Source organism: Pelodiscus sinensis, chromosome 4 (genome assembly GCF_052426305.1).
Source record: "Pelodiscus sinensis isolate ZL-2025 chromosome 4, ASM5242630v1, whole genome shotgun sequence".
Taxonomy (NCBI): Eukaryota; Metazoa; Chordata; order Testudines; family Trionychidae; genus Pelodiscus; species Pelodiscus sinensis.
Window position 1 is genome coordinate 70,045,428 of NC_143055.1, and position 27,104 is coordinate 70,072,531.

The 27,104-nt window shown below is 40.9% G+C and overlaps 1 protein-coding gene across 1 annotated transcript; it reads left to right on the forward strand.

Moving 5' to 3' along the window:
- Window positions 1-640: 640 nt before the first annotated feature.
- Window positions 641-26,837, forward strand: LOC102443615 (kynurenine/alpha-aminoadipate aminotransferase, mitochondrial-like). The gene is made up of 14 exons (XM_006111672.5): window positions 641-761; window positions 2,544-2,645; window positions 4,963-5,128; window positions 6,477-6,609; window positions 7,618-7,692; window positions 9,651-9,860; window positions 10,233-10,298; window positions 11,302-11,384; window positions 13,337-13,433; window positions 14,473-14,534; window positions 15,753-15,817; window positions 17,167-17,273; window positions 19,217-19,318; window positions 22,194-26,837. Exons 2-14 carry the CDS (start codon window positions 2,579-2,581, stop codon window positions 22,233-22,235), a joined length of 1,275 nt encoding a protein of 424 aa, XP_006111734.3. The 5' UTR covers window positions 641-761; window positions 2,544-2,578; the 3' UTR covers window positions 22,236-26,837.
- The last annotated feature ends 267 nt before the right edge of the window (window positions 26,838-27,104 follow it).

Genomic DNA, 27,104 nt, shown 5'->3' on the forward strand with positions numbered 1-27,104 from the left:
CATTTACTCTTCTTAGTAATAATTTAAATTTTAAAAAAAGCTAACTGTGTGCTGGCTACAGTCTTCACTGTAATTTTTTTCAACTTCTACCAAGAGCTCCTCAGCTGGTGAAATTTTCACCAACCAAGGATGTGCCCCTTAGTCTTTTTTCACTTCTCCATCTATTTCTTCAGCCTATTTCCAACTTGCTATATTGGTTTGTCTATCCTGCCACAAACTATTTTCCAATCATTTTTATTATCTTCTTGTCTCAGTCATTTTGAATATTTTCAAAACAGCTCTTTAGCAGGTTCTTCTTCAGTGCAAAGTGACCATTCCATAAAATAAAATACAAATATTAGACTATAGGAAAACCAGGATGGGGAGCAGAAAAAGGATCAGGCCTTGGAAGTTGGTGCCAATTTTTTTTCCCATCCAGAATATAGCAAAAATGAGATCCTTTTAAAGCTCTAGCACAGGCCTGGGCAAAATACAGCCCGCGGAGGAAGCGAGGAGCCCCAGGCAGGCTCCCCTGCTTGCCCTGTAGCCCCACGTGCCATGCAGAAACGCAGCTTCTGTTTTAAAACTGGAGGGGAGGGGGGAAGTTTCAGGAGCCGCCTGCCTGCAGCATAATCCCATTGGCTGGTTTCTGACCATGCCCCCTCTCCTCGGCTCAGTTATTCAATGAAACACATGACCAGGCAGGCTGGCTGGCTGAGAAATGTTTTAAGCTCTGAAAGCCTTAGCTCTGAAGGCAGGCAGGCTAGTTTGGCAGCTGGCAGGTAAGTCTCTTGGTCACAGCTTGCTTCAGGCACCCCAGCCTTTTCCTGTCCCAACTCTCTGCCCTCTTCCTCCCACTCAGCATACCCAAACCCTCTGTCCCTCTCTTACACCCATATCCCTTCCCAGATCTGGCACCCCAATCTCCTGCCCCAGATCACAATCCCCTCCTACCCTCTTCTTATTATCCCCTCCTACCCTCCTAGGTTCGCATGATATTCTTATTGATAAACTAGGCAAATATAACTTAGATAGGGCCACGATAAGGTGGGTGCATAATTGGCTGGATAACCGTAGTCAGAGAGTTGTTGTTAACGGTGCTAAATCCTGCTGGAAAGGGATAACAAGTGGAGTTCCGCAAGGGTCTGTTTTGGGACCCGTACTGTTCAATATCTTCATCAATGATGTAGATATTGGGATAGAGAGTACGCTTATTAAGTTTGCAGATGATACCAAACTCGGTGGGGTTGCAACTTCTTTGGAGGATAGGGACATAATTCAAAATGACCTTAGCAAGTTAGAGAAATGGTCAGAGGTAAACAGGATGAAGTTTAATAAAGAGAAATGCAAAGTGCTCCACTTAGGAAGGAACAATCAGTTCCATACATACAAGACGGGAAGCGACTGTCTAGGAAGGAGCATGGCGGAAAGGGATCTAGGGGTCATAGTGGACCACAAGTTGAATATGAGTCAACAGTGTGATGCTGTTGCAAAAAAAGCAAATATGATTCTAGATTGTATCAACAGGTGTGTTGTAAGCAAAACTCGTGAAGTCATTCTGCCGCTCTACTCTGCACTAGTTAGGCCTCAGCTGGAGTACTGTGTCCAGTTCTGGGTGCCACATTTCAAGAAAGATGTGGAGAAATTGGAAAGGGTACAGAGAAGAGCGACAAGAATGATTAAAGGTTTAGAGAACATGACCTATGAAGCCAGGCTTCACGAACTGGGCTTGTTTAGTTTGGAAAAAAGAAGATTAAGGGGGGACATGATAGCGGTTTTCAAATATCTAAAAGGGTGTCACAAGGAGGAAGGAGAAAATTTGTTCCTCTTGGTTTCTGAGGACAGGACAAGGAGTAATGGGCTTAAAGTGCAGCAGGGGAGGTTTAGATTGGACATTAGGAAAAAATTCCTAACTGTCAGGGTGGTCAAATATTGGAATAAATTGCCACGGGAGGTGGTGGAATCTCCCTCTCTGGAGATATTTAAGAACAGGTTAGATAGACATCTGTCAGGGATGGTGTAGATGGAGCTTGGTCCTGCCTTGAGGGCGGGGGGCTGGACTCGATGACCTCTCGAGGTCCCTTCCAGTCCTATTATTCTATGATTCTATGAACTGCCTCCTTCACCCAAACTCCCTCCCAGAGTCCAGTCTCCCTCCTGCACCCCAATCCCTTACCCCAAGCTCCCTTCTTCACCCAACCTCCATCCCAGACCCCATATCTCCTCCATTAATATCATGGAAGAGAGCAATTTCCAAAATCTTGGAGTGGTCCCCTGTCAAAACTTATTGCCCACCCCTGCTCTAGCAAGAAATTGGTGGTTGCGGTTTTTGGTAAGACAAGGTGGAGAAAGACAAATTCGCTTCTAATCCTCCTTATGAAGTACAAGCTGCCTTAAATGGTACATGTCAAAAGCGCCTCCACATTTTCCCAGACATACACACAAACATTAAACACACTCAAATAGTACACTGTTATTCATTGCATTTAGAAAATAAATCAGACACTTTCCGAAGAGTAAAATGCTTTCCTTTTGTTTCCTTTTCTATGCCAATTGTCTGATAGATCCAGAGAACTAGGTTACTGCTTGTATCATCAGCATGGACTACTCCCGATTTCTCTCAGTAGTAAGTGCAACAAGAGAGGAAAATATTTTAAGAATGTCAAGTGAGTATACTGTAAAATATTTCCCCCTTCCTGATTGATGTCTTCCATGTATTATTGACTTCTTTTCTGTGGCCAACAAAGCTAACACCTAATATTCATCTGAGTTATATCTAAAAGATTTAAGGGTAGTGGCTAGGATGCTACTTTTGAAGTCTTGGTTGTGGTGCTGTTATCAGGCCAGTGAAATTTTCATCTCAAACTTTAAATCAGTTTTCATTCCACCCAATGGAAACTAATATGACTCAAAGCAGAGAAACTGAAGCATTCATTCATTCATTCATTCATTCATTCATTCTGTAGTTCTGTAACTATATGTTAATAGTAAGAGAAACCTGCAGTTACTTCGGGAATTGTTTTTCATGGGTGAAGAGCTCTTTAAATTTAGCAGAATCTGGTTGATCTGGTGCCACCAAATAAACTGCACTAATAGGAAGGTATTTATTTTTTACTGGAAAAAGTACTGAAAGGTAGTAAAACAAGTTAAACTTTTTTTACAGCATATACATAGAAAGTCTCGTTACTAAAGTGACACTCTCTTAACAAAATTGTGATGGGTTATTAGTCCCTTCATTTTCCATTCTTGGAACCTGAAGAGCTTAATGAAGCATGTAATCCACAGAGATGCCTACTTTTAAAATAAGTTTGTGCTAAAGTACCTGGACAGACAGTAACTTCAACTACAATAGCTCCTGACAGATGCTATTAAATGAAAATGTCCCATTCCCCAACTTAGCCGTTACACAGAGTTGTCTTTTGTAACTTTAAAAGAGTAATATCATCTGTAGATATTAGTAGAGGAGGGAATATATTAAATCCCAGACATGAGATGCCTCCAGATTTTAGAGACATTCAAACTTTGTTCCAAATTTAGCAACTCAACCCATCTTTAATACTCTACAGTTAATGTCTCACAGATCTCCAAGTCACAACTGACAATTTAATCAAAAGGCATGACAGTGTTGGCATTTTGACAGCTCCTCACAAAAACATGACATTTTCATTTACTGGCAGCAAGCAAAAACTTACAGAAGATAAATGTTCAGCTAGAGAAGTGTTCTTACAAGAAAACAAAGTAAATCACTATGAATCAAGAACAAACATGTTTACTTACACATATGACTATAACATACTTTATTAAGTATAACCAGTGTTATAACCAGTGTTGGATATAGGGCAGGGCGAGCAGGGTGGCTGCCCCGGGCCCCGCGCTTTAATAGACCCAGCGCTAGGGGTGGACTAGCCTGGCGGGATACTAGGAATTTCCCGGTGGGCCGTCCACCGAAGGGCCATCTGGCGGCTGCTGGAGGAGGAGGAGGATTGTGACAGGGCGCTGCAGCCCTGCACTTTAAATTCCCTGGCACCGGCCAGTATGGGCCATGAAGGGCCGAGGGAGAGCATGCGTGGCATGCTGAAACGCCGCGCAACAGCTTAGGGGAGACGACTGGGCGTGGCTTGACGTCACGTCCCAGGACTTTAATACCGTGCGGCCCAGCGTTGCACCGCTTGGTTCGGCACATGGTCTGTTGCCTGGGCCGCGGCCACCCTGCAAACTCGAAGGCAGAAGGTGGATGGCAAAGGAAGGGGCTTGTGCTGAGGGGAGGGGGACAGGTCAGGAGAAGAAAGGGGAAGGCACCAAGGGATAGCATGGAGAAGAGACAAATGCCAGGGGGCCAAGTGGAGACAATGAGGAAAAGGGCAGGATGGGAGGTGTCAGTGGGAAGGGGGATAGGGCGATGCTGGGAGAGGAGAGGGTAAGGGCATTGGAGGCTAAAAGGGGAGGGGGAGGTGCTGGGAGAAGGCTTGAAAGGAGGGGTGGGCATGAGGAAGGTGGAGATGGGCATGTGTGAGGGCACAGGGGCATGAGGGAAATGGGGGCAGAGGGTGATGAGGGGTGGGCATCAGGGAAAAAGAGGGCAAAGGGGGCAGGGGCAGTGAGGGAAGAGGGAGGCACCAGGAGAGTGCAGGGGTAAGGGAAGGTGCAGGTGCCATGGGCTTCTGGGGGTGAAGCAGAAGGGCAGACACCTGCAGGGGAGGGACCAGCACCAGAGAAGAGAGGCAGGGCAGGTGTGTAGAGGGAGGTTTTAGAAGAGAGAATGAGGAGAGGCAACTCACATGATCAGAGTGGGGCTACTGGAGAAGTGGGCACAGCGGGGGACACCTTTTTTCTATTTTTTCTCCAAAGGGGGGACCCCGCGAAATTGTGCTGCCCTGAGCCTCTCAAAATCCTCATCCGCCCCTGAGTCTAACACCTTGTAATAGGGCATTCTCTATACCATGCAATCTCCAGTGGATGATTTCTGCTTTATGTTCATCACAGGTTCTTTGGCACAGAAGAAACCCCCAATAATCATGATTTCCGGAGGCATGCCAAATCCCAACTATTTCCCATTTAAAACAGCAAGTTTCACTATTGAAGATGGAACTACTATTGAAATTGGGGAGGCACTGATGAAAACAGCCCTCCAGTATTCAAACACACAAGGGTAGTTTTCAAAAGTGATATGACATTTCTCAATCAATGTAATATCGGATCCAAACTGAATAAAAAGAGCTGATCTTTTTAATATAATACAGGTTGAACTTTTCTAGTCCAGCACTCTCAGGATCTGACCAGTGCCAAACCAGAGTACTTGCTGAACTATGACAGGTCAATATTGTCTAGTAGTGTTACCAACACTTCCACCATTTACTGGGCTCTTAGAAGACATTTAGGGGTAAAATTAGATCTAAATAACAGCACAGAGCACTGACAGCCAGGACTGGTGGATGTAAACAAACTTTATGGGACCATAGGAAACTTGGCCACACCCATGATAAGTGGACATCTGGCTAACTAAAATAATGCTGGACCACAGATGTTGCCAGACCAGAGAGTGTCAGATTAGAGAGGTTCAACTTGTACCTGTTTACTTAGACACTGAGTTTCAATAATCCATTATTCAATAACAAAAGCTGAATTGCTTCACTGTATACATCAGCCTGGGTTGGGTTTTTTTTTGTAAGAACTATGTCCATCAAAATGTTCCATGGATAATTCTGATATTTCAGTGTTTCAGTACATCAATAGCAAATTGGGACCAAAAGTAAAAATATTGAATCTTTTCACAGAATGAAACATTCTGATTTTTTTTCTGTTTGGATTCAGCCAGAGTGATATTGGACAGAATCTTTAAAGGTGGAGTCTGGCAAGGAACCCTATGTTATTAGTGAGAATAGGGTCACAAGAGGCCTGAAAATACAGCTCCCATCTGGTACCAAGATGACAGACAGATGCAGAAATTATCATCCACCTGAACTGATACAAAATCCTTCATTTCAATTTTGCTGATATAATTCTGAAGAAAGTTGTCTTTTCCTGTGGAAAATGTCGATCTCCCCTTTTTCAACAGGAAAATGTTTCATTCTAAGTATGACCTTTTTTAGTTTTCATCTCTGAATATGTATCAGAGATACCCTAGCTAGTTCACCAACTAACCGCAAACTGTCATATGAAGTAAAAGGGTCATTTAAAGTCATGAGTTTTTGCCTGAGTGAGAACTGAGAACAGATCTTGCAATCTCTAACTGATGCACTGTCTCATTTAAGTCAATGATGGAACTACTAATAAGAGGAAGAGTTAATCATGACGGTGAGGATGAGCAGGATCACTCTAAAGCAAGTGCTTCAGGATTTGATCCATAAACCTTTATAATTAACAACAGCTACACCCAGGTTGTTCAGAAATCATGCTGCATTGGGGCTGCAAAGGGGTACAACTGAATAATCGGCTCTGAAGTTTATCAAGTGCTATTGATACAGATGAAGAAATGAGGAATAAAACTTGTATTTCAGAATTCCAGAGTTTTTGTCCTGGCTAAAGGATTTACAGATGAGTCTTCACAATCCTCCCACTGCAAAGAACAGTCCTGATCAGGGCCAAATGGAGATGTGTGTCACCACTGGCAGCCAGGATGGCTTGGCTAAAGTAAGACTGAAAACAGAATCAATACAGGCATGGCCATGCCACCTAAACTCTATAGTTTATTAATTATATCTATTACATGTATTTCACAAGGAATATTGCCCTTGCTTGATTCCCTTCACTCCATTTCAAGTAATAAAACTTTCACCTCACACTGAACTATTACTAAACACACAACTGCTTTGTATGAAGTAGTAGTTAATGTTAGATTATTTTGTTCAATAGCACAAAAGCTTTAAACATGTTTTCACTTTAGCAACTGATTTTGCATTGAAAAAAGTGCTAATTTTGTTATACATCTTTTATACAAGAGGAAATTATGCAACAAAGATGAAATCTTGGCGCCACCAAAGTCAATGGCAAAATTCCCATTGGCTTCAAAGTATCCATTTCATTCTCTGAGTGCATTTGTACTTGCTTTATTTACAGCTGAGGCCTTCTTAAAATCATAGAATAACTTGTGAGAGTGAAGACTTTATGTATCAGTAAAATAAGCAGGCTTTGGTTTCTTTTTTTTTTTCCTAATCATTTTATTCTAAAATAAAATGGAAGACAGTGGTTTTCAGATGTCTTCCAGGGGGAACATGCACTCATTTAGATATTTGCCTCATTTTACATCAGGGTACATAAAAAGCATTACCAAGGTCAGTACAAATTAAATTTCATACAGTTACTTGTTTATACTTCACTATATTCTATACATTGACATGTAAGTACAATATTTATATTCCAATTGATTTTATAATTATAAGGTAAACATGGGAAAGGAAGCAATTTTTCAGTAATAGTGTGCTGTGACACTTCTGTATTTTGATGTCTGATTTTGTCAACAAGTATTTTTTAAGTGAGGTGAAACTTTTCAGTATGCAAGACAGATCAGACTCCTGAAAGGAGAACAATAGTCTCAAAAGATTGAGGTCCACGGATGTAATCAATACAAATAATGCAACGTGTATAATATTCAGGAGAAAAGGTCACACTGTTGTAAAATAAATTATTCTTATTGGGCAGGTTTTCGATATGCTTATCAATCGTGGAGATAATGTCCTTGTGGAAGACCCCTGCTACTCTGGGACTGTCTCAGCAGTAAGTATTGGTTTATATTTCCAAAGCAGTGCAAAGTTTCTCCTGAAGACATGATGAAGAGGGAAAGTTGGCAGTATGTACTTTCTCTCACTGATTTAAGTATGCCCCACATGTGGGTAGATATATGGAAATCTATACACTGTAGCAAAGAGAGATCTGTTTATGTCAGTACAGGTTGTACCTTCCTAAACCAGAACACTCTGGTCCCGAAACATCCAGCAGGACCACGGATGTTTCAAGAACAGAAAGCCCCATGGCAGAGAGCCCTGCATCAGCGGGGCCGGCACTGTGACCAGGATGCTCTCATTGCAGCCAGGAGCCCTGTGGTAGGGTACGGGCTCCCAGCTGCACTGGCAGTAACTTGAATGTCTTTAAAAACATACAAAACCAGGATATAACATGTATGTTTATTAACCAAAACAGCCTTTACATTCTTCATGAATAAGCTTATTTTCTCAAAACAGGTTTCACATTTACAGCTAAATTATAACAAGTTCGAGCCTCAACATATTTTGTATGAAATTCAGATTTCATTTTAAACCTATTTTAAAAGAGAAAAACAATTTAAAACAGCAACATTAAAAATTTCCAATCTAAAAAGTCTGATTTTATCTCCAAATAATCATTTTATCTACCCTGACTGAAATTGTGGGCACAGGTGTTTCCATCTACCAAGTGTGCACACATACATATGGGCATGTGCAACAGCATACTGCATACACCAGTGAGGCTTGGCCTTTGAAAAATTATTTTGCAGTCTCTGATATTCCTTTATTAACTATGTTTATTAGATGATGAGCTTTCGTGGGCCAGACCCACTTCCTCAGATCAAATAGTGGAAGCCTTCCTTCCTCCCCCTTCCCACCCCCCCGCATCCCCCTTCTGTTCTGCAATGTGATTTGTCCTTTTCATATTTGTTCACTTTTTTTTTTTAATTGTATCCTTTGGTATATATGGTTGTGACTACTTTCTTCCACTATTTGATCTGAGGAAGTGGGTCTGGCCCACGAAAGCTCATCATCTAATAAACCATCTTGTTAGTCTTTAAAGTGCTACATTGTCCTGCATTTTGCTTCAACTACCCCAGACTAACACGGCTACATTTCTATCACTATTCTTTATTAACTATATGAGCCTTGAAAAGCTTCCCATGAAATGCAGGAATGTGTCAGGCTGCAGGGAGATGAACAATGTCATCATACTGCAAGGCAATCTTCATTGAATGATAGCTAGGGATCCTAGTACCTGGAGGAAGCATAACAAAACACTGTGATAAGTCTTGACTAAAGGAGTGTTTTGAGGAGTTCAATGATCCCTCTAGGGAGCCCTGGAAACAGCTACACATTTAATGCTCCTTCATCAAATATACATTTATATGAAAGCCCAGCAGAACCAACAATTTACCCAGGTAAAAGATCCCATGCATATTCCACAACAAAAACAAAAACAAACTCCTAGCCAAATGCAAAACTCATGTTCTTACTGTAACTTACTTGCATTACATGTTTATTTTCATATTATCTATATGTACGTGTATATGTATGCATGTACATACATACAAGTAATACAAATAAATTATAGTAGGAACCTCACTTTTGGAATTTTTCAGACTTATGCAACTATGAGATAGAGACGTGACATTCATTCCATTAGCTTGTTGCATGAGATATCTGTATATCATCTTTCTTTGGGGCAGTCAAATAAATATATAGCTAAATGTAGGACCATTCATTGGGACTACATACAAAAATCTGGACTATGATGTGAAAAAGTTTTTGGGATTGTCTGAAGTCAATCCAGGTCTACAATTTCCCATTTCAGATCAAATTTAAGGTACAGAATTTGTTATTTTGGGAAAGCAAGCACAGAAGTTCAGTGGTCTCTTTTACTATTTCTGAACTGCTGACTGGGCTAGATTGTGTATCAAGTCCAGGTTTGTTTGTTTTTTCTATTAACAGCTGAAACCATTGGGCTGTAACATTATCAAAGTCTCTACTGACAAGCATGGTATTATTCCAGAAGCTCTGAAAGAAATTCTTTCCAGGTGGAGACCAGAAGATGCAAAAAAACTGAAGAACAATCTCCCCAAGTTCCTCTACACTGTTCCAAATGGTAACAATCCAGCTGGAACCTCAATGACCACTGACCGCAAAAAGAAGATATACCAGGTATTCAGTAGGAATCTGATATCATTAGAGCTTTCAAAGACAGAATATTTTGTTTGCTTTTAACCAATTTATAACACAGAATTTAGAATATTTCCCCATGATAACATGTTGGTTTTGGGCCAACTAAAATTATAGAAGACCTGAGCTGCAAATGGGTCTGTTTCTCTTCTTTGTCATCCTATGTGATCATTTTCATGACCTACATCTGATGGCATAACTAATGATAGCCCTAGCTAGCTACTTGGTCATTTACCCTATTGTCACTAATCACATATGTCTTCTGTATACTAAAATATCACTACATAATAATTGCAGCAAATAATTGACAGTTTTCAAGCCTGTTCTTTTTTTTAAAATTTGATCTCTCTTCAGCTTGCAAGATGTTATGATTTCCTTATAATAGAAGATGATCCATATTATTTTCTTCAGTTTGAAAAGGTAAATGAACACTTGTATTTATTTGTATTTCTGTCACATGCTTTTGGTTCAACAAACTTAAATGCAGTTTAAGCTATCCAAGTTTAAAAAAAATGTTTAGGAGATTACTGGTATCCACCAATCAAACATCTTGCATTTTACATATGTTTGGGAGTTTGAACTGGACTAGTAGAATGTTTTCCTACACAGAAAGAATTGCAAATCAGTTGTTCCATAGATAAAGATATTTATTTAATGTGGACAGTCAAAGGTAAGAGGTCCAAAATATGATTCACCTTACACTTTCTTTAGCATGACAGGAAAGTGGGGACAAAAGCATGAGTGCACCTTAGAAGTAATCTAACAAGTGCTTGCTAATATTAGAATGTGCATCCTTGAAATCCATTTGTACTTATGTGGGTACAAAACACAAACTTGCATACATGTAGGTGTGAGAACTGCATAAGTTTGTACATGAGTGTTTGCACCTGCACAATACTGGGGTAAATATGTGTCTGTGCACATACAAATGGATACCATGCTCTCTCATGGCACTATCCCGAGTCTATGGGTAAGGTTCAGTTCATAGCAGTCACTCCAGAGCAGCACTCCCTACAGTTTAACAAGATACAAAATGCACTACTTCTCCCCCCCACACCCCACCTCCACACACACATGCTGGACTCAGCCACAACAGTTGGGTAAAGTAGTGTGGAGGAGAATGGTTAACACAGATTCAGCCCAGGTCCTGCTCTTATCTTGTTTCTCTCTAGCCCTTTGCGGAGACTTGATGCCACTGTTTCCACTAACTTAATACAGTGGCTGCTTTTCCTAATCACTTTGTACTGGCCCCTGCACAAGGAAAAAGAGATTGCTTGCTGTCCTCGTTGCCACAAAGCAAGTCACAGCATAGTCTTGAGTATTTTGTTTTCTTGTTGAGAAAAGTGAGTTATATTTTGTTATCACAAATTGTTACCTAATGATAAAATAAGGGCCACAATAAGCTACTTTTTTTATATTAAAGCCAAAGGCACCAACATTTCTGTCAATGGATGTTGATGGTCGAGTGATCAGATGCGACACTTTTTCTAAAATTATCTCTCCTGGGTAAGTCCAATTTCAAAATGCTGTCTAATATGGCTCCATTATACGAACACATTCCCATTCCCTCTATACCAGTGGTCCCCAACCACTGGAGGTTGCCGGGTGCCAGGGGGCATGGCCATTCACCCGCCGGGCACCAGAGGGCAGGGACATTTGCGCGCCCGGGGGCAGGGCCCCCCCATAGCCGCGTGCCCGGGGACGGGGCCCCCTCCAAGGGCCGCGCGCCCAGGGCCAGTGCCCCCTCCAAGCATCGCGTGCCAGGGGCCGGAGCTTCCCCCCAAGTGCCGCGCGCCCGGGGCCGGCGCTCCCCTCCCCCCCGCAAGCGTCGCGCACCCAGAGCGCGGGTGGCCAATCCGCGGCGCTCCCAGGGCCGGCACTCACCGTGCGCCATGCATGTGCCATGTGCCCAGAGCCAGGCCAGCCCCAAGCACTTGGCGGACACACACAAATGTGCCCGCAAGCACCGTGTTGGGGACCACTGCTCTATACAGCTCTGATTAAAAAGATCCTCTAGTCTTATTTTTATTGCTACAAAAATATTTTGAAACCATAATGTCACATACTGTAAAGCAAACATTGGATATGCCATAAAATTCAGCTGAAGATCAGCAGCTCATTAGAGTGCCCTTATCCACAAAGAATAAGTATGTTTCCCCCAAACCATCACCATGCATTCCCCCTCCTTTCTTATTTCTTTGCAGTGCCAAACCCTATGAAGCATTCCATAGATTGAGTATCTTCTCCATGGGTACATCTAGACTACAGGCTTTTGTCGACAGAAGTTTTGTTGACAGATAGTACGTCTAGACTACAGGCTTTTGTTGACAGAAGTTTTGTCGACAGATACTGTCGACAAAGCTTCTGTCGACAAAGAGCGTCTAGACTACATTCAGTTCTGTCGACAAAGCAAGCTGCTTTGTTGACAAAACCCTGTAGTCTAGACACAACCCTAGATGCAATAACACTTTCTGTCGACAGAACTCTGTCGACAAAAGGCGTTATGCCTCATAAAATGAGGTTTACCAGCGTCAACAAAACTGCTGAGTTCTGTCGACGTTATGTCGACAGAACTCAGCGGTAGTGTAGACGCAGGTATAGTTTTGTCGACAAAAGTCCACTTTTGTCGACAAACTCTGTAGTCTAGACACACCCATACTGCCGACAAAGCTTCTGTCGACAAAGAGCATCTAGACTACAACCAGTTCTGTTGACAAAGCAAACTGCTTTGTCGACATGAGAGTGTAGATGCAAAGGATAGTGTAGATTCAATAACGCCTTCTGTCAACAGAACTCTGTCGACAAAAGGCGTTATTCCTCATAGAATGAGGTTTATAGGCTGTCGAGAAAACTGCTGAGTTCTGTCGATGTTATGTTGACACAACTCAGCGGCAGTGTAGACACAGGTATAGTTTTGTCGACAAAAGTTCACTTTTGCCCACAAAACCCTGTAGTCTAGACACACCTTTTGTGTCCTAAACCTCAAAGCTGCTTTTGGCACTTTTTCCCTCTCCCAATTCCTTGGTATATATTAGGAGCTGTCCTTTCATGGCTAAGCTTTGAATGGCCAGCAAGGAGTACCCTGTCACTGTTTTAACTCTGCAAATAAGTTTGTTGTGGGAATCCTTTGTTCTCAGTCAGCTGCTTTTTATTGATTAACCTGCACATGTGCTCCCTCTAGTCATTGTTCTTCAGCTTGTCAACAGAGTCCTAGATTTGATCTCTATGTAGGTCTAATGTCTTTTGCATAGCATTTTACTTTGTGCTGTTTAAAAATCTCTCAAACCAAGGCATAACTACTTTACTCCAGGTATAACAGAACTGCACTATTGGATTTGTTCAGGATTCATAGACCACAAATTTAGTGATAGCTGAGTCAGATACTAAGAATACTAAATCCATGTAAGAAATGTTAGTGGACTGTACATCTTTTTATTAATGCTATTTCCTCCCCATAGGTTGAGATTAGGCTTTTTAACAGGCCCCAAACCATTTATCGATAGAGTTAGTCTACATACGCAGATTACAACGATGCACCCCAACACTTTTGCACAGGCAAGTACCATTGCATAGTTATACAACTACATGACTGGAATGTTTTTTTAAAAGGTAAGTGCTTGATCCCTGCTCTGTATATAGCACAGCAGAACAAATAGCAGAAAAGAACCCCTATAGATGCCAATTAGTCTATCCCTCACATGTCTCAGGGATGCACTCATCCATATTGTGGGCAGTGTGGTGTGCTTGAAGTTGGGAATTATACTGCCCAGCTATATACAGACATACAAAATTATGAGTGCCATACAAAAAAAATGAGTGGCATAAAAAGCACTTTCCCATAGAGGCTCTTTTTACAAAATCTCCACAACATTACTGCTACTAGCTTTTTTCTAAAGATTGCAAATTAAGGAGCAGAAAAGCTTTAGTAACTTGGCCAAGGTCACATAAGACTTGTGGTACAGGTGAGATTAGAATTCAGATCACCTTACCTTCGGTCCTCTGCTTTAGACACAGGAACCTCTTACCACGTGACTGGTGTTATATATCATGGGCCAAATTCTGCTCTCCAATACTTCTGTATAGTGGATGTCTCTGAGGGCAGAACTTGACACTGTCCTTTCATTCAGGTATCAGTAGTGGAAAAGAGGGCCATTTTTAATAGTGAATGGTTATAAGCCCAGTATACTTTTGAAATCCTTACACAGATTCTCAGTGGGTATGCCTAGACTGCAGGGTTTTTCCGGGATACCTTTGGTATCCCGGAAAAACTCCGCTGTGTCCAGGGAATGCATTTGCTCTTCTACATTTTTTTTTTTTTTTTTTTTTTTTTGCGGAAGAGCAAATGCACTCTTTCAGGGAGCCCTGTATACCTTGTTTTACAAGGAAAAGGGCTCCTCCAAAAAAGGAGGCTTTTCCGCCATTTGGCCCCATCTAGATGGGGTCAAATGACGGAAAAGTCTCTTCTGGAAAAGCAATCAGCAATGCTATGCAAATTGCAGCTCTGATTAGAGGCAGTGGGTTTTGCAGGACTGGCTCCGATAGTATTTAGGTTATGACATTAACTTTGATGTTTTTCCCTCTCTCACACACACAGATACTAGTATTACAACTTTTTCTGAAGTGGGGACAAAAGGGTTTTCTGGAGCACACAGACAGGTAATATAATAACTCTAGTTATTCTTTCTTTTTATTTAATACCTGGGGCTCTATTCCCATCCCTGCTGCTTCGGGGGGGAAATCATTTAACTATTCTGTAATTCAGTTTTCTCATCTAAAAATGGTAATAATATTCCTACTCTTGCAAAGTCGCCTGAGATCCATGGATTAAAAAATGTCACATAAATACTACACAATGTTATTAAAGTCTATATTAACCCCGCCAAAACAACATTCAATTTCACTTTGCAATCAAGTCATGAATCCACAAAAAGGAAATTCTGAGCTATATTTGTTGAAGGCAACCGTCCACTAATCCTTTGTATTGTTTACTAACATATTGAACTTTTCATTAGACTTTAAAAAAAAGTTTGTCTAGCTAAAGATAATCATCTGTTCTAGAGGTCTGCTCCACAGCCCACTGAAGTCAATGGAACAAACCACGCTGTCTTCAGCGCACATTGAATAAGGCCCTAGGTTGGACACAGAAGGCTCCCAAGGTTCTCCCAAGGTTTTGTCACTATAGGGCTTATAATATATCTGCCATAGATATCTTTTCCATTTTAGAAAATCCACTACTCAATCATTGCTCCATTGTTCACCAGCGTTTTTCCACTGGTTTTTACAATTTGCTCCTTGTGTTTATGGTCTTTCTTAAGTATAATGGATAACAAATAATATCCACATCAAACTTTCAAACTCATGATGGTGGAGAGGGTTTACTCTTTACAAGTCCTCCATCCTTAGATATAATTGTTAGGTTATTTATTTACTTTCCATAAAAAAATGAAACACCATGGAGAAAACCATACTAATTGAGAGTATGTCTACACTACCCTCCTAGTTCGAACTAGCGGGGTACTCGTGGAATGAGGAGTAACGGTAGCCTAGTTTGAACTACCTAGTTCGTGCCCCGCGTAGCCGCGCTGCACAGGGTTCGAACGAGCGGGGTTTTAAAAATGGCGGAGCCCCACTTATGCAAATGAAGCCCGGGAAATTCAAATCCCGGGCTTCATTTGCAAGTGCGGTATGCCTACATTACCCTCCTAGTTCGAACTAGGAGGGTAGTGTAGACATACCCAGGGAGAGTGATCCAGAGTAGCACTTAGCACTGATTTCCATTAAAACTGTTGCTGAGTTATATACAAGACAGTGTTCAATAACTGTATGCCTAACTCATGTTCTCACTGTTCTTCAAAATAACTTATTTGCTTTCAGGGTAACAGAGTTCTACAGGAGCCAGAGAGATGCAATGCTTGCAGCAGCAGACAAATGGTTAAAAGGTCAGTGAATGCAACACATACTGATGTGCACCTATTTAGTTATGTTAATGTATATGCAGATAACCATGGAACAGCACAGATTGAGAGATGGTAGGGCAGAAACTCAAAGACTTAGAGCTTGTGGTTCTGAACACGCCAAGTTTCACCATTTTAAATCCCCGCTTCATTTGCAATTGCGATGTGTCTAATTTGCATCCCTTTTCCGTAAAAGGGATGCAGTCTAGACACAGACTATATGTACTCCTCCCTCAGAGCAGGAGATTGGACTAGCTGACTTAGCAAGGTCTGTTTCATTTGTTAATGAGTTTACAGCCTTGTTAATGAGTTTACAGCCTACCATTAAATCAACTTTACCTGTGAAAAGGCAAATGTCATCAAAAGAAGCTGGGGAGACTTACTGTCAAAGTGTGTGGGTGGGGGAGGGTATACATACTATTAACAAACTCTCTGTGAGGACTATTTCTTCTGGAAGGGCATGTAATTCCAGAGACAGCATTTACAGTGTGAGAGACTATGCAAACTGCTATAGGTCGGACCTCTCTGGTCCACCATCCTCGGTATCTGACCAGTCCCAGATGAGGGATTTTGCTGGACTAAGTGAGGTCATATCTGCCCTCTGCTACTGGCCTCGGTGCCCTGCTGGAGCCCATCCCCCCTTGCCTACTACACCAGGCAGCCTCACTGGGCACTTTGGGCTCCAGGCCCCCGCCAAGCAGACTTGCTGGGGTGCTCTGGGCTCCAGGTAGAGAGTCAGGCTCCTGGCCCTGCTGCAGCCCTGTCAGCCTGCAGGGCTTGTAGGCACCAGTGCTCCACTGGGACTCTCTGGTCCTGGAACACCTATAGTCCTCCTGGACCACAGCTGCTGCCAGATAAGAGAATATCAGTTTACAGAGGTTCAACCTGTACTGTGCGGTAAGTCCAGATAGCTTTGATAAGTAACTTACCAGTTAGTGCCAATCTGCTGACACTATCATATTCATCTGTCATGTGCATGTGTTTAACTAACCTTTGCTTTATTATATGGTTTTCTATTACTGTAAAGTTGTCAATAAATCTTACTTTAGTTAAGGTAAATTGTGGTATCTAGAGCATTTACTAATTAGAAAAATATAGCTTTGACCCCAAGGAAAGGCATGGAACAGGTAACTGCTTAGATACCTGCATAAAGAGTCAAGGAAGCTGAGGTCCTCATGCAAATCAGCGCCCCCAAAAAGCTGATGGAGTAAAGTCCATGTAATACGATAGATGAAAACCTGTCCCTATTGATATGAATGGCTATATTTCCAGTTTGGTGTTTTCATTGCAGATGAAAGATACATATTTATTCAATGTCCATATTTTATCTTCAGGCTTGGCAGAGTGGCACGTCCCTACTGCTGGAATATTTTTGTGGATTAAAATTAAGGGAATTTCTGATACATACAAGATGGTGATGGAAAATGCTTTGAAGAGACGGGTAGGAAAAACTGAATGATAGGAAAGGACTTTAAAATACTGCACACTTTATTTAGAATAGAAACTTTTCTGTTATTCTGAGTACTTGATACTGAATTTGTTGTGACTAGTGATTTTCTTAACAGGTCATTAAGGAATGAAATTATAGTAGCTGGAGAGATAGGAACTGTTTAGTAGATGACATGATGGGAGCTGGGTTGGATCTAGTGTTCATATCAACTTTTTACTTTCCTTTGGCAAGTTGTTTCTAATAGAATAAAATGGCACTACATGATGTGAGAACAGAGACAGGCCCCCAAAATAGTCACACTTCAAACTAAAGTATGCATGGAAAAGCATGCTAGGTCCCAGTCCTGCAGCAAGAACTACCCGTACCCATGTAATTCCCATTGATTTAAGTGAAGCTCTGCACACACAACTGGGGCTGAAAGCCCTGTTCTCCGGGCAGAACTGGAGTTTTAATTTTTAGCCCTATTACAATTGTTACATTAAAAATTCCACATACATGTGATGTACAGTATGTTAAATTTACCACCATGACAGTAGTAAAAGCCATGCAGCTCCTAGATCCACTCTGTTTCCATGTACTTCACTTGCATAATTTTCATAGTGATCTGAACACCAGAGATTAATTCTAGTCTCCACTGAAGTCAATGGCAGTGTTGCTATTCAGTGTTGAGAGAAGCTAAGATTTCATTTCAGATGTATGTATAGACTATACATATCACATTACAAGAAACTGATAATCATTTGAGTCTATTGACTATTGAAAATAGACTGCACTAATAAATGCTTTTTTCTTTTATAAACAGTGGGTAACTTGAAATGTGTTGCAGAAATTCTGCAAAGAGAGAAAGCTAGCCAAAACAACTGTAATATGTGAAAAAGTGCTCTGAAGACCAAAAAATGAATAGTCAATGGCATAGTTCTGCTATTGCAACTAGTCCTAGTTATCTGACTGTCTTATAGTTTTGTACAGGAGCCCATCAGTTCTTGTAATCAAGCAGTTGTCTTAATTTTCTTCAATTGCAAAACTGTTCAAAGACCTACTCATGAAAAATGTGGATCACTTTACAATCACAAGGATGAAACCTAAGTCATTTTTAAGGCCAACATCCATTCTGCTCTACTACTATATTGTCAAATAGCTATCCATTTTATGCTGTCCCCTACAATCCTCACTTCCTGATCCCTAACAGACCACCAATGTTACCTCTATAAAACACCAGACCAAATTGAGCAGTGTTGTATATGATGCACTATACTGTTGTAAATGATCATGTCAGAAGCTAGTACAAATGAGAGATATTCTAATTTCAAATTCTGTAGGGGCCAGCTTCAACTTCTGGCTTAAAAAGATAAAACCTTAATTTAAGTAAATGATTTTAGGACTATTATGGACAAAACTAAATTTCATGGCTGATCTATTTAATCTCTCACCTAGCTGTATTTGCTCTGCCTGCTACTTCCTGCTGCCCTCCATCCCACCCTCCCATCCTCTAGAATGCTTTCTTCATCCTAGAGGTGTAAGTTATCCAGTTTGAACACCTGCTAAATACCAAATTAGTACAAGTCAAAGTTTAGCACAACTTGAAATTAACCACTTACATCCATTTTCTGACTGACTCACACCTGACATGTAATTTATACCATTGTTTATCTCCCCACTAAGTTTGGCCTGAAGGTTCTTATGGGAGCTATATTCATTCATTGGAGGCTGAATATGGCGCTTAGATTTTACTTATTAGAAAATGAAGCAAAGAATTCCTGAGTTTGATACTAGTCGTGGGTCTTTTCTGGCTATTAAATATGTGTACAATGACATAAATTTGGTGTAAGTACCAACATTTTATGATACAGGATAGTGTAATGATCGTATTTTACATGTCATGCTCTCAAACTTCATTGCATTCAGAATATTAAAATTGGAAACATCTTTCTTAGGTGGCTTTGGTTCCTGGAAAATCATTTAGCTTTGATAGCTCAGCTCCTTCTCCTTATATCAGGGCTTCCTATTCTTTTGCTTCTCCAGACCAGATGGACCAGGTGAGTATAACTGGTGCTGTTGTATATCACTAAAATGACTTACTTGATCAAATTTTATTATTCATGTGAATTTGTTGTTTGCGTGCAGACTAATATTGGTCTTGAAGACCCTTTTCCCTTCATTTCTACCAAAGTAAAAGTATCCTTTATTTTATAGATTGTCATTAACACAAGTCTCATTTTAAAAATGTTGACTATTTATTAGACCAACTGATAACAGATTCTAAGTTATCCTCTCGACGTCTATGCATAAAATTCCCATTCATGTATCCACCACAGATCCATATACACATAATTGTAGGTGAATATAAATCACACTTTTCTTCCTAACCGCTGCAGAAAATTGATTTTCTTTTTCCTCTGTTAAGATGGTTATTGCTTTTTCGATACTGAGTCTGACTCATCTAAGCTTTTAAATTTACAATACATTCTGGTGGATGTACAGATACATAGCAAGTTTGACACACTTGTTCCTCTTTTCCTTCCCTCTGTACACTACTGCCTAACGTTATAATACCCACTGATGTTTTCCCCATAATCACAATTAAAATTCTCTAAGTTATGCACCATAACCAGTTCTGATTATTTTGAATAGTGGAATGAACAATGCAAAATTGATGAGGGATGACGAGGAGAAAGGCAGGCAACAAGGATACATTAAAGTACAAAGCAATTTACTGAATGGCTATCAACCAATGTGTGAGCGAGTATGCAAGTCTCTGCTTGAAGATAAGTTAGAATCCTGTCCAATTATGTGGAATTATGTGGTTCCCTCCCATCATTGTCATGCCAAAGCATGTCACAATCTGTAACATATTTATCCTCACAACACTTTTGTCAGGTGGATATTATGCCCATTCAAAGAAGGGAGCTGAGTTGCAGAGAGACTAAGGGTGCATCTACAATGCACCATTTTTCCGGAATAATGGTCGTTATTCCAGAAAAACAATACTAGCATCCACACTGCAATTGCATTACTTTGACAGACAGTCATAATAATGGATAGCTTTTTCCAATGGCAGTAAACTTCATTCTATGAGGAAAAAGCCCTTTTCTGAAAAAGCTTTTTCGGAAGAGGGTGTGTGTAGAGGCTCCACTGCTGCTATGTTAAAATAGCTCCTCACCAGAGCCATTCTAAAGTTATTCCTCCCCAATGCCTCATGGGGTTCTAAGTCAAGATAGCGTGTCCACATTAGGGGAGTCTGACTTGGACTAATTTTGAAGCTTCCTTGTAGTGTGGACGCTCTATTTCTAAATAAGCTTTTCCGGAAGGTATCATCCGGCAGCAGTGGCTGAACAAGGGGCCGAGCCAGGATCGCCACAGCCAGGACATGGCCTCCCTTCTTACCCATGCTGCAGAGGGGGGAACCAGCCCTTCCTGCAGCCAGATGGAGGCTGGACCGCAGGGTCTGCCCAAAGATCAGGGCCGTGGACAGGATGCTGCCCGATGGGGAGGAGCTGCACAGCAGCCCCAGCTACGGCACACAAAGCAAGCTGACTGCCCTCAGCCCCGCTTCTTCTAGGGGTGTGAAGCTCCTGCATCCTCCCCCACTTTGTCCTGGGGCCCATGGTCCTGCTGAGTGCAGAGGGTCTTGCCATGAGGGGGAGTGAAGGAGCTGGCTGGGGACTTGGCAGGTGTGTGAGAGGGGAATGGAGGTCTGGGGGAGCATCACCTCCTGAGAAGATATCTTCTCTTATTCCGAAAGAAGGTTGTAGTGTAGATGTACCCTAAGCGACTTGCCCAAGGTCACATAGGGTACGTACTGGCCCTGAACCCTTGCCCCAGCCTTCTGTCTGTCTCTAATAGTGATCAGTTTCAGGTGATTCAAAGGAAAATGCAAAAGGCCTATGGTGGAAAATTACAGAACTGTCAACCCACAGGGGAAGTCTGTTCCTTGCTCCTGTCATTTACTGGTTGGCTAATGCCCTGACAAGAGTCAATATCCCATCTATATCTTTTGGAATCTAATACACATATGATCATTATAACCATAGAAATCTCCAATCCTTTTTTTAAAGCCTGTTACATTTGTGATCACCAATGCTTAGTGGCTGTTAGATCCACACGTTAGTTATGAATTGTGCATTATAAATCACTCTCTGGGTACCTTGCTGTAATAGATAAAACGATGACATAGAAAAGCAGAGAGAGACTCTGTGCCATGTTTTCACAGTGTCAAGTAATATGTTGTAAAGTACAATGTCTGCTAATACAATTTTGGGATAAAGAAAATAAAATCAACTGTAGCAAGCCCCTCAAGTTTTTTTATATACTTCATTACTTCCGTGTGTATTTCTCAAGAAGGGAAACTTATTTCACTTTGCTACACATTTGTTGCACTACCCCCACACACAAGAACTGCAATATGATCATACTTCTCAATGCCAACTGCAGTAGTTTGAGACAGGACCCAATCTACTGGAGTAGCGGCATATATTTCTCCCTCTCTTTACTGGTTGGTGCTTTGTCTACTGCACAAGAACATTACCACGTTATGCTTGACACACTAAGAAAAAATATTGTCTGATATTGAGAACTGCATTAATGCTTAAATTCTGAAGAATGAGACAGCAACCATAAAGCATAAGTACTCACCAGCCATTGCAAACTAGTCAAATCCAGATATGCCTTGAAGGCCTAATTCTCAAAGCAGTGTACAGTGGTGAGGAAAAGGTGCTGTGTTGGGGTATGTATATACGCACACATATGCTTGTGAAGTATTGCCAAAATGCCTTGCAGGCATAGTGTTCTGAACTAAATGTACATGAAAAGCTGCAGAATAAAGTGATTATTAACAGTTTTATATCAGCAATCACTAATGCGGTGACCACTATTATGTCAGCTCAAATCTCTCTTTTTATTTTTCCACTGCAGGCTTTACAGACACTAGCTGAGCTTATCAAAGAAACTGTCTGAAAGGATCAGGACAAACTGGCATTTTTAGAATTGTGTCCAATTTCACTGACAAGTCTAAAGGAGCGATTTTATTCCTACTTCCTGATATTGCACATATCCTTTAATTTTATTCTTACTGCCAACAGGCACCATATCTGACAATAAGTAGTACATTGACATATTTTCAAAGCACTGCACCAATATTAACCACTTGATTTTTATTTCTACGAGTTAGGTTAAATGACTTATCCCCATTTTACTGAGGCATGAAAATGAGGCCCAGAGTTTAGGAGACTTGCTCACAAACACGTCAGATCATTTCGAATTCTAAAGCTCATGACAGCCATATTTGATCCCCAGGATCTGACCAATAGACCATTGCTTCCTTTCTTATAGACACTGCATGTATATGATGAATTTGATTTTATTTTTAATAGGTGGTTTCTGCTGTCACCACAGGACCTAAGTACCCACTGAATGAAAGCAAGTATTTCCCAGCTGTAACACTTCTGTCAGGTGGTGTCAGCAGCAACAAGAGCTGAGTTCAGTATCTAGCGGTTCCTCTTAAAATTGTAACAATGAACCAGCTCAAACTCACATCCAGAGATCTGGGGAAACTAAATACCTCTCGTGGGCACCTCTAATCATCATTCTTCCTCACTCACAGGCACTGAGTCTGTATAAATAAAAAAATATTAGAGAGAAAATATACCATTAATTTGGGAAAGTATGGCAATGAGAATTCAGAGTACACAAACATCCATCCCTCAGTATCTTGGGCAGCATCCTTTGCCTTGGTTTCCCACCTTTCAGCATGAAAATCCAATAGAAAAATATCCCTTCAATACACCACTCCCTTTTTCCCTATTCTACACCCTACTCATGGTTTGTTGTCCAAGGTCAGCAAAGATCCCAAGTCTAGAGGTTCCCCTAAAGAGGTGTGATACCTTCACTGAGACTTGCTGATCTTTCTGTTATCCCTGCCACTGCTACACTACTATGTCTTCAGTCCTGTCTAGTTCTACAGCACCACAACTAACCCAGCTACTAGTAATCCAAGGGCACCTTTGGTGCTACTGATGCATCTCTCACTATGCTGTCTTTAGGCACAATACCACTTTTTATTTCTATCTCCTAGCCCTTAGCTATTACTTCACTGTAATGATCTCACTAGACAGCTGGGAAATTCACTACAGCTTCCTTCTCTGTGTTGTCTTTTATCACAGCTCTAATTCCACACCAGGTCTAAGACTGTCCCTTTGAACAGCTGAGCAGTAACTTCAGCTGTAGTGATCACTGAAAAGAAACAAAGTCTTGTAACTGAGTCCAAACAGCTCCATCTTTAACACCGAAGGAAGAAAATCCTTTAGAACTCTTCAACACTCTCCTTATCATCCAGTAAAAACATCCATTCCCCTCTGATATTGACTTGGATTTGAGTCACTATCCCCACACCGAGCCCCTGAATAAGGACATATTAAGTATAATTCTGTTGTTCTTTAGTCAAACAGTTAGGATAACAATATTTCATTACCCATGAATCCAAGAATTCAGTGAATTGTAACTAAAATAGCAAAGTTAATATGTTTAGGCAAGTAACACCTGTTCTTTAGGTTTTTTTCCTGTAGTTTGTCAATCGACAGCAGAAGACTCGCTCAGAACCCTGTTTTACACACCATCTCAATGCCACTACTGCAGCAGCCAGCAGGATTGTTAAAGAGCTAAATCAGGTGGACCTCTCACTTCCCAGAAGCTAAATACACTTTCTACAGTGGTATTTGACCCTGCTGACATGAGGCGCACAAGTGCAGACATGGAGTATGTCTATGCTGTAGAAGATGGTCTGATTATAGCCTGGAGAAGCACACACACACTACCTTTAATTTAGCTAGCATGGCTAAAATAGCTGTGAAAACATGGTAGCACAGGCTGTGCAAGCCTGCCTAGAACCCTTGGTGTACTGGCATTTCTGGGATGGGATAGGGTTTATGTCACCACATCTTTGCTGCTACTTTTAGCCATGCTATCTAGATTCAAACTAGTTCACATATACCTAGCCAAGCTGCGTACCCAATGAAAAGGTGATTCCCCACTCCATTGACATAAGGCACGAGAATTTGAAACTTTTAGGATAACATTTAAGGACAGGTATAGGCACACAGAATCATAGGATTGGAAGAGACCTCAGGAGATATCTAGTCCAACCCTCTGCTAAAAGCAGAACCAATCCCAACTAAATCATCCCAGCCAGGGCTTTGTCAAGCCAGGAATTAATAACCTCTGGGGATGGAGATTCCACCACCTCCCTAGGTAACCCATTCCAGTACTTCACCACCCTCTTAGTGAAATAGTTTTTCCTAATATCCAACCTGGACCTCCCACATTGTAACTTGAGACCATTGCTCCTTGTTCTGCCATCCGTCACTACTGAGAACAGACTCTCTCCATCCTCTTTGGAACCTCCTTCAGGTAGTTGAAGGCTGCTATCAAATCCCTCTCACTCCTCTTTTCTGTAGACTAAATAAGATCAAATTCCTCAGCCTCTCCTTATAAGTCATGTGCTCCAACTTTCTCATCATTTTTATTTCCCTCCGTTGGACTTTCTCCAATGCATTCACATCCTTTCTGTAATGGAGGCCCAGAGTTGGACACAATACTCCAGATGTGGCCTCTCTTCCCTAGATCTGCTGGCAATGTTCCTACTAATGCACCCCAATAAGCCTCTAGCTATTCAGAAAGTAAAGCCCCCATACAATCTATGTGTAGCAGCTAAGCACTGTGGTATTAGGGCCTCGAATAAGCCCTCCATACCACATGACAACTTTACCCTAAAAGAACTAGTGTGTTTTGCAGGTAGGGTCTCTCACTAGCCCCTAAATAGTTTAATCCAGAGAAAATATGAAGTGATGTCATAGCCATATTTCAGTACACAACCAATGTGTTTTGCTTCAACTAACATAAATCACTCTATGCTGGTTTATATCAGCTAAGGCTCTGACTCACTATGTCTTGCCCTGGTGAGACAGGAGCTGTTCTGAACAGAAGCACCTTTGCAGGAATGGGAAGCCGTCAAACAAGGGAAGATATTCTCAGAAGAGAAGAAAATTATTAGTTTGCTCAAAAGCTTATCTTCAGTGAGCAAATAAACCCTGAGGCTTTTCTTTAATTGGAAACAAATTTTAAGACTCTTGTGTGATTAATGTTCTCTTTGTAAAAAGTGAACTGCATCAACCTGTTCCAATGTGACCTTTTTAACAGAAGAGAACAACAGAAACTCGGAGAAAATAGCAGAGAGCATTTTCTTCTATAAACCACAACTTCAAAACAGATAACACTAATGCATCCAAAGATTCTATATTTATATGATGTCAATGTAATATCCATCCATATAATCCTCCCTAATCTTTTCTTTGCACACCTGAGTCAGTGTAAAATAGAAGTGTAGGGGATCATAAATAAGTGCACTGTTGTCACTTTACACTGGCTAAACCATCATAAAATAGCCTTTATTCTCCCCATCTTGAGAGAATACCCACTGGTACAGTCTCACTTCCTTATAGGAAGGTCTGATGCTTCCCATATAGACCCTGTTTTCAGTTGCTTATAACTTTGCCAAACTTTAACTGTTTAGCCTGAAATTTCCCATGCCAGGTTACTGTACAGACAACCTTAGTTCTGGAATTGCCTAACATCTGAGTGCTTGACTTTGCAATCTTATTGAAGCTCTTTAATTGTAGGTTGGTTTGTTTAGGGTGGGGAGGGCTTAGGCAAAGGAATTGTGTGTTTGATAATATATAAATATGTAAGGGTATGTCTAGACATACCGACATTGCAAATGAAGCGGGGATTTAAATCTCCTACGCTTCATTTGAATAAAAATGGCCACTGTGTTTTGCCGAGTCAGCAGTTTGTCGGCAAAAAGCGGCTGTCAAGATGGGGATTGGGCGACAAAGAAATCCTTTGTTGGCCGATCCTGTAAACCTCATTTTACAAGGCATAAGGAATCAAGCAACAAAGGCTTTCTTTGTTGCCCGATCCTTGTCTTGACATCCGCTTTTTGCAGACAAACTTCTGCCTTAGCAAAACACGGTGGCCATTTTTATTCAAATGAAGCGTAGGAAATTTAAATCCCCACTTCATTTGCAATGTCGGTATGTCTAATTTACATACCTGTGGCAACAGAGGGATGTAGTCTAGACATACCCTGAGGGAGGAAGTATGAACTGTCTTTTGTTTTGTCTTAAGAACTGAAGGAATAAATCAACTGTCAAGTAACCATTTAAATTCCAAATTAAATTTTTAAAATTTTAGAATGCTTTTTGATGGAACTCTTGATTTGTGAAAAGCTTACATGACATTTAATATGTATCTGTATTAAAAGATCCATACTGATGCCAAGGTCACCTGTGCAGAATAGAATAATACAGAATAGAATTAAAGAAGCTGATGCTTTGTGATAAGACTAGTTTACTGTGGTGTGATCGCCTACACCCTGGTGATTTCCTTTATTACATTCATTGTTAAAAAAAAATTACATTTTGCCATGTAATCATTTTATAATTTATTCATCTTTAAATTCTATTATACTTAATAAAATCCATATTAAACATATACTGAGAGACACTGCAAACTGTTATGAGTGTTTTTCCATCAATTTCAGAAAATAATAAATCAGACTTCTGGAGTCATGGTTAAATTATCCTATGAAGTCTAGATATCCAAAATGAAACAAAAGAATATATTTTACATCTAACAATAATATACTTTACTACAAATGTCCCCTCTCTTCCATTTTTAAGATATAGATTTTTATTATTTTATAGCTGTATTTAATTTCCCTCTAAGCCCCGGTTGTTTTTTTTAACCACTGTGGCCTTCTTTCTTAAGTAA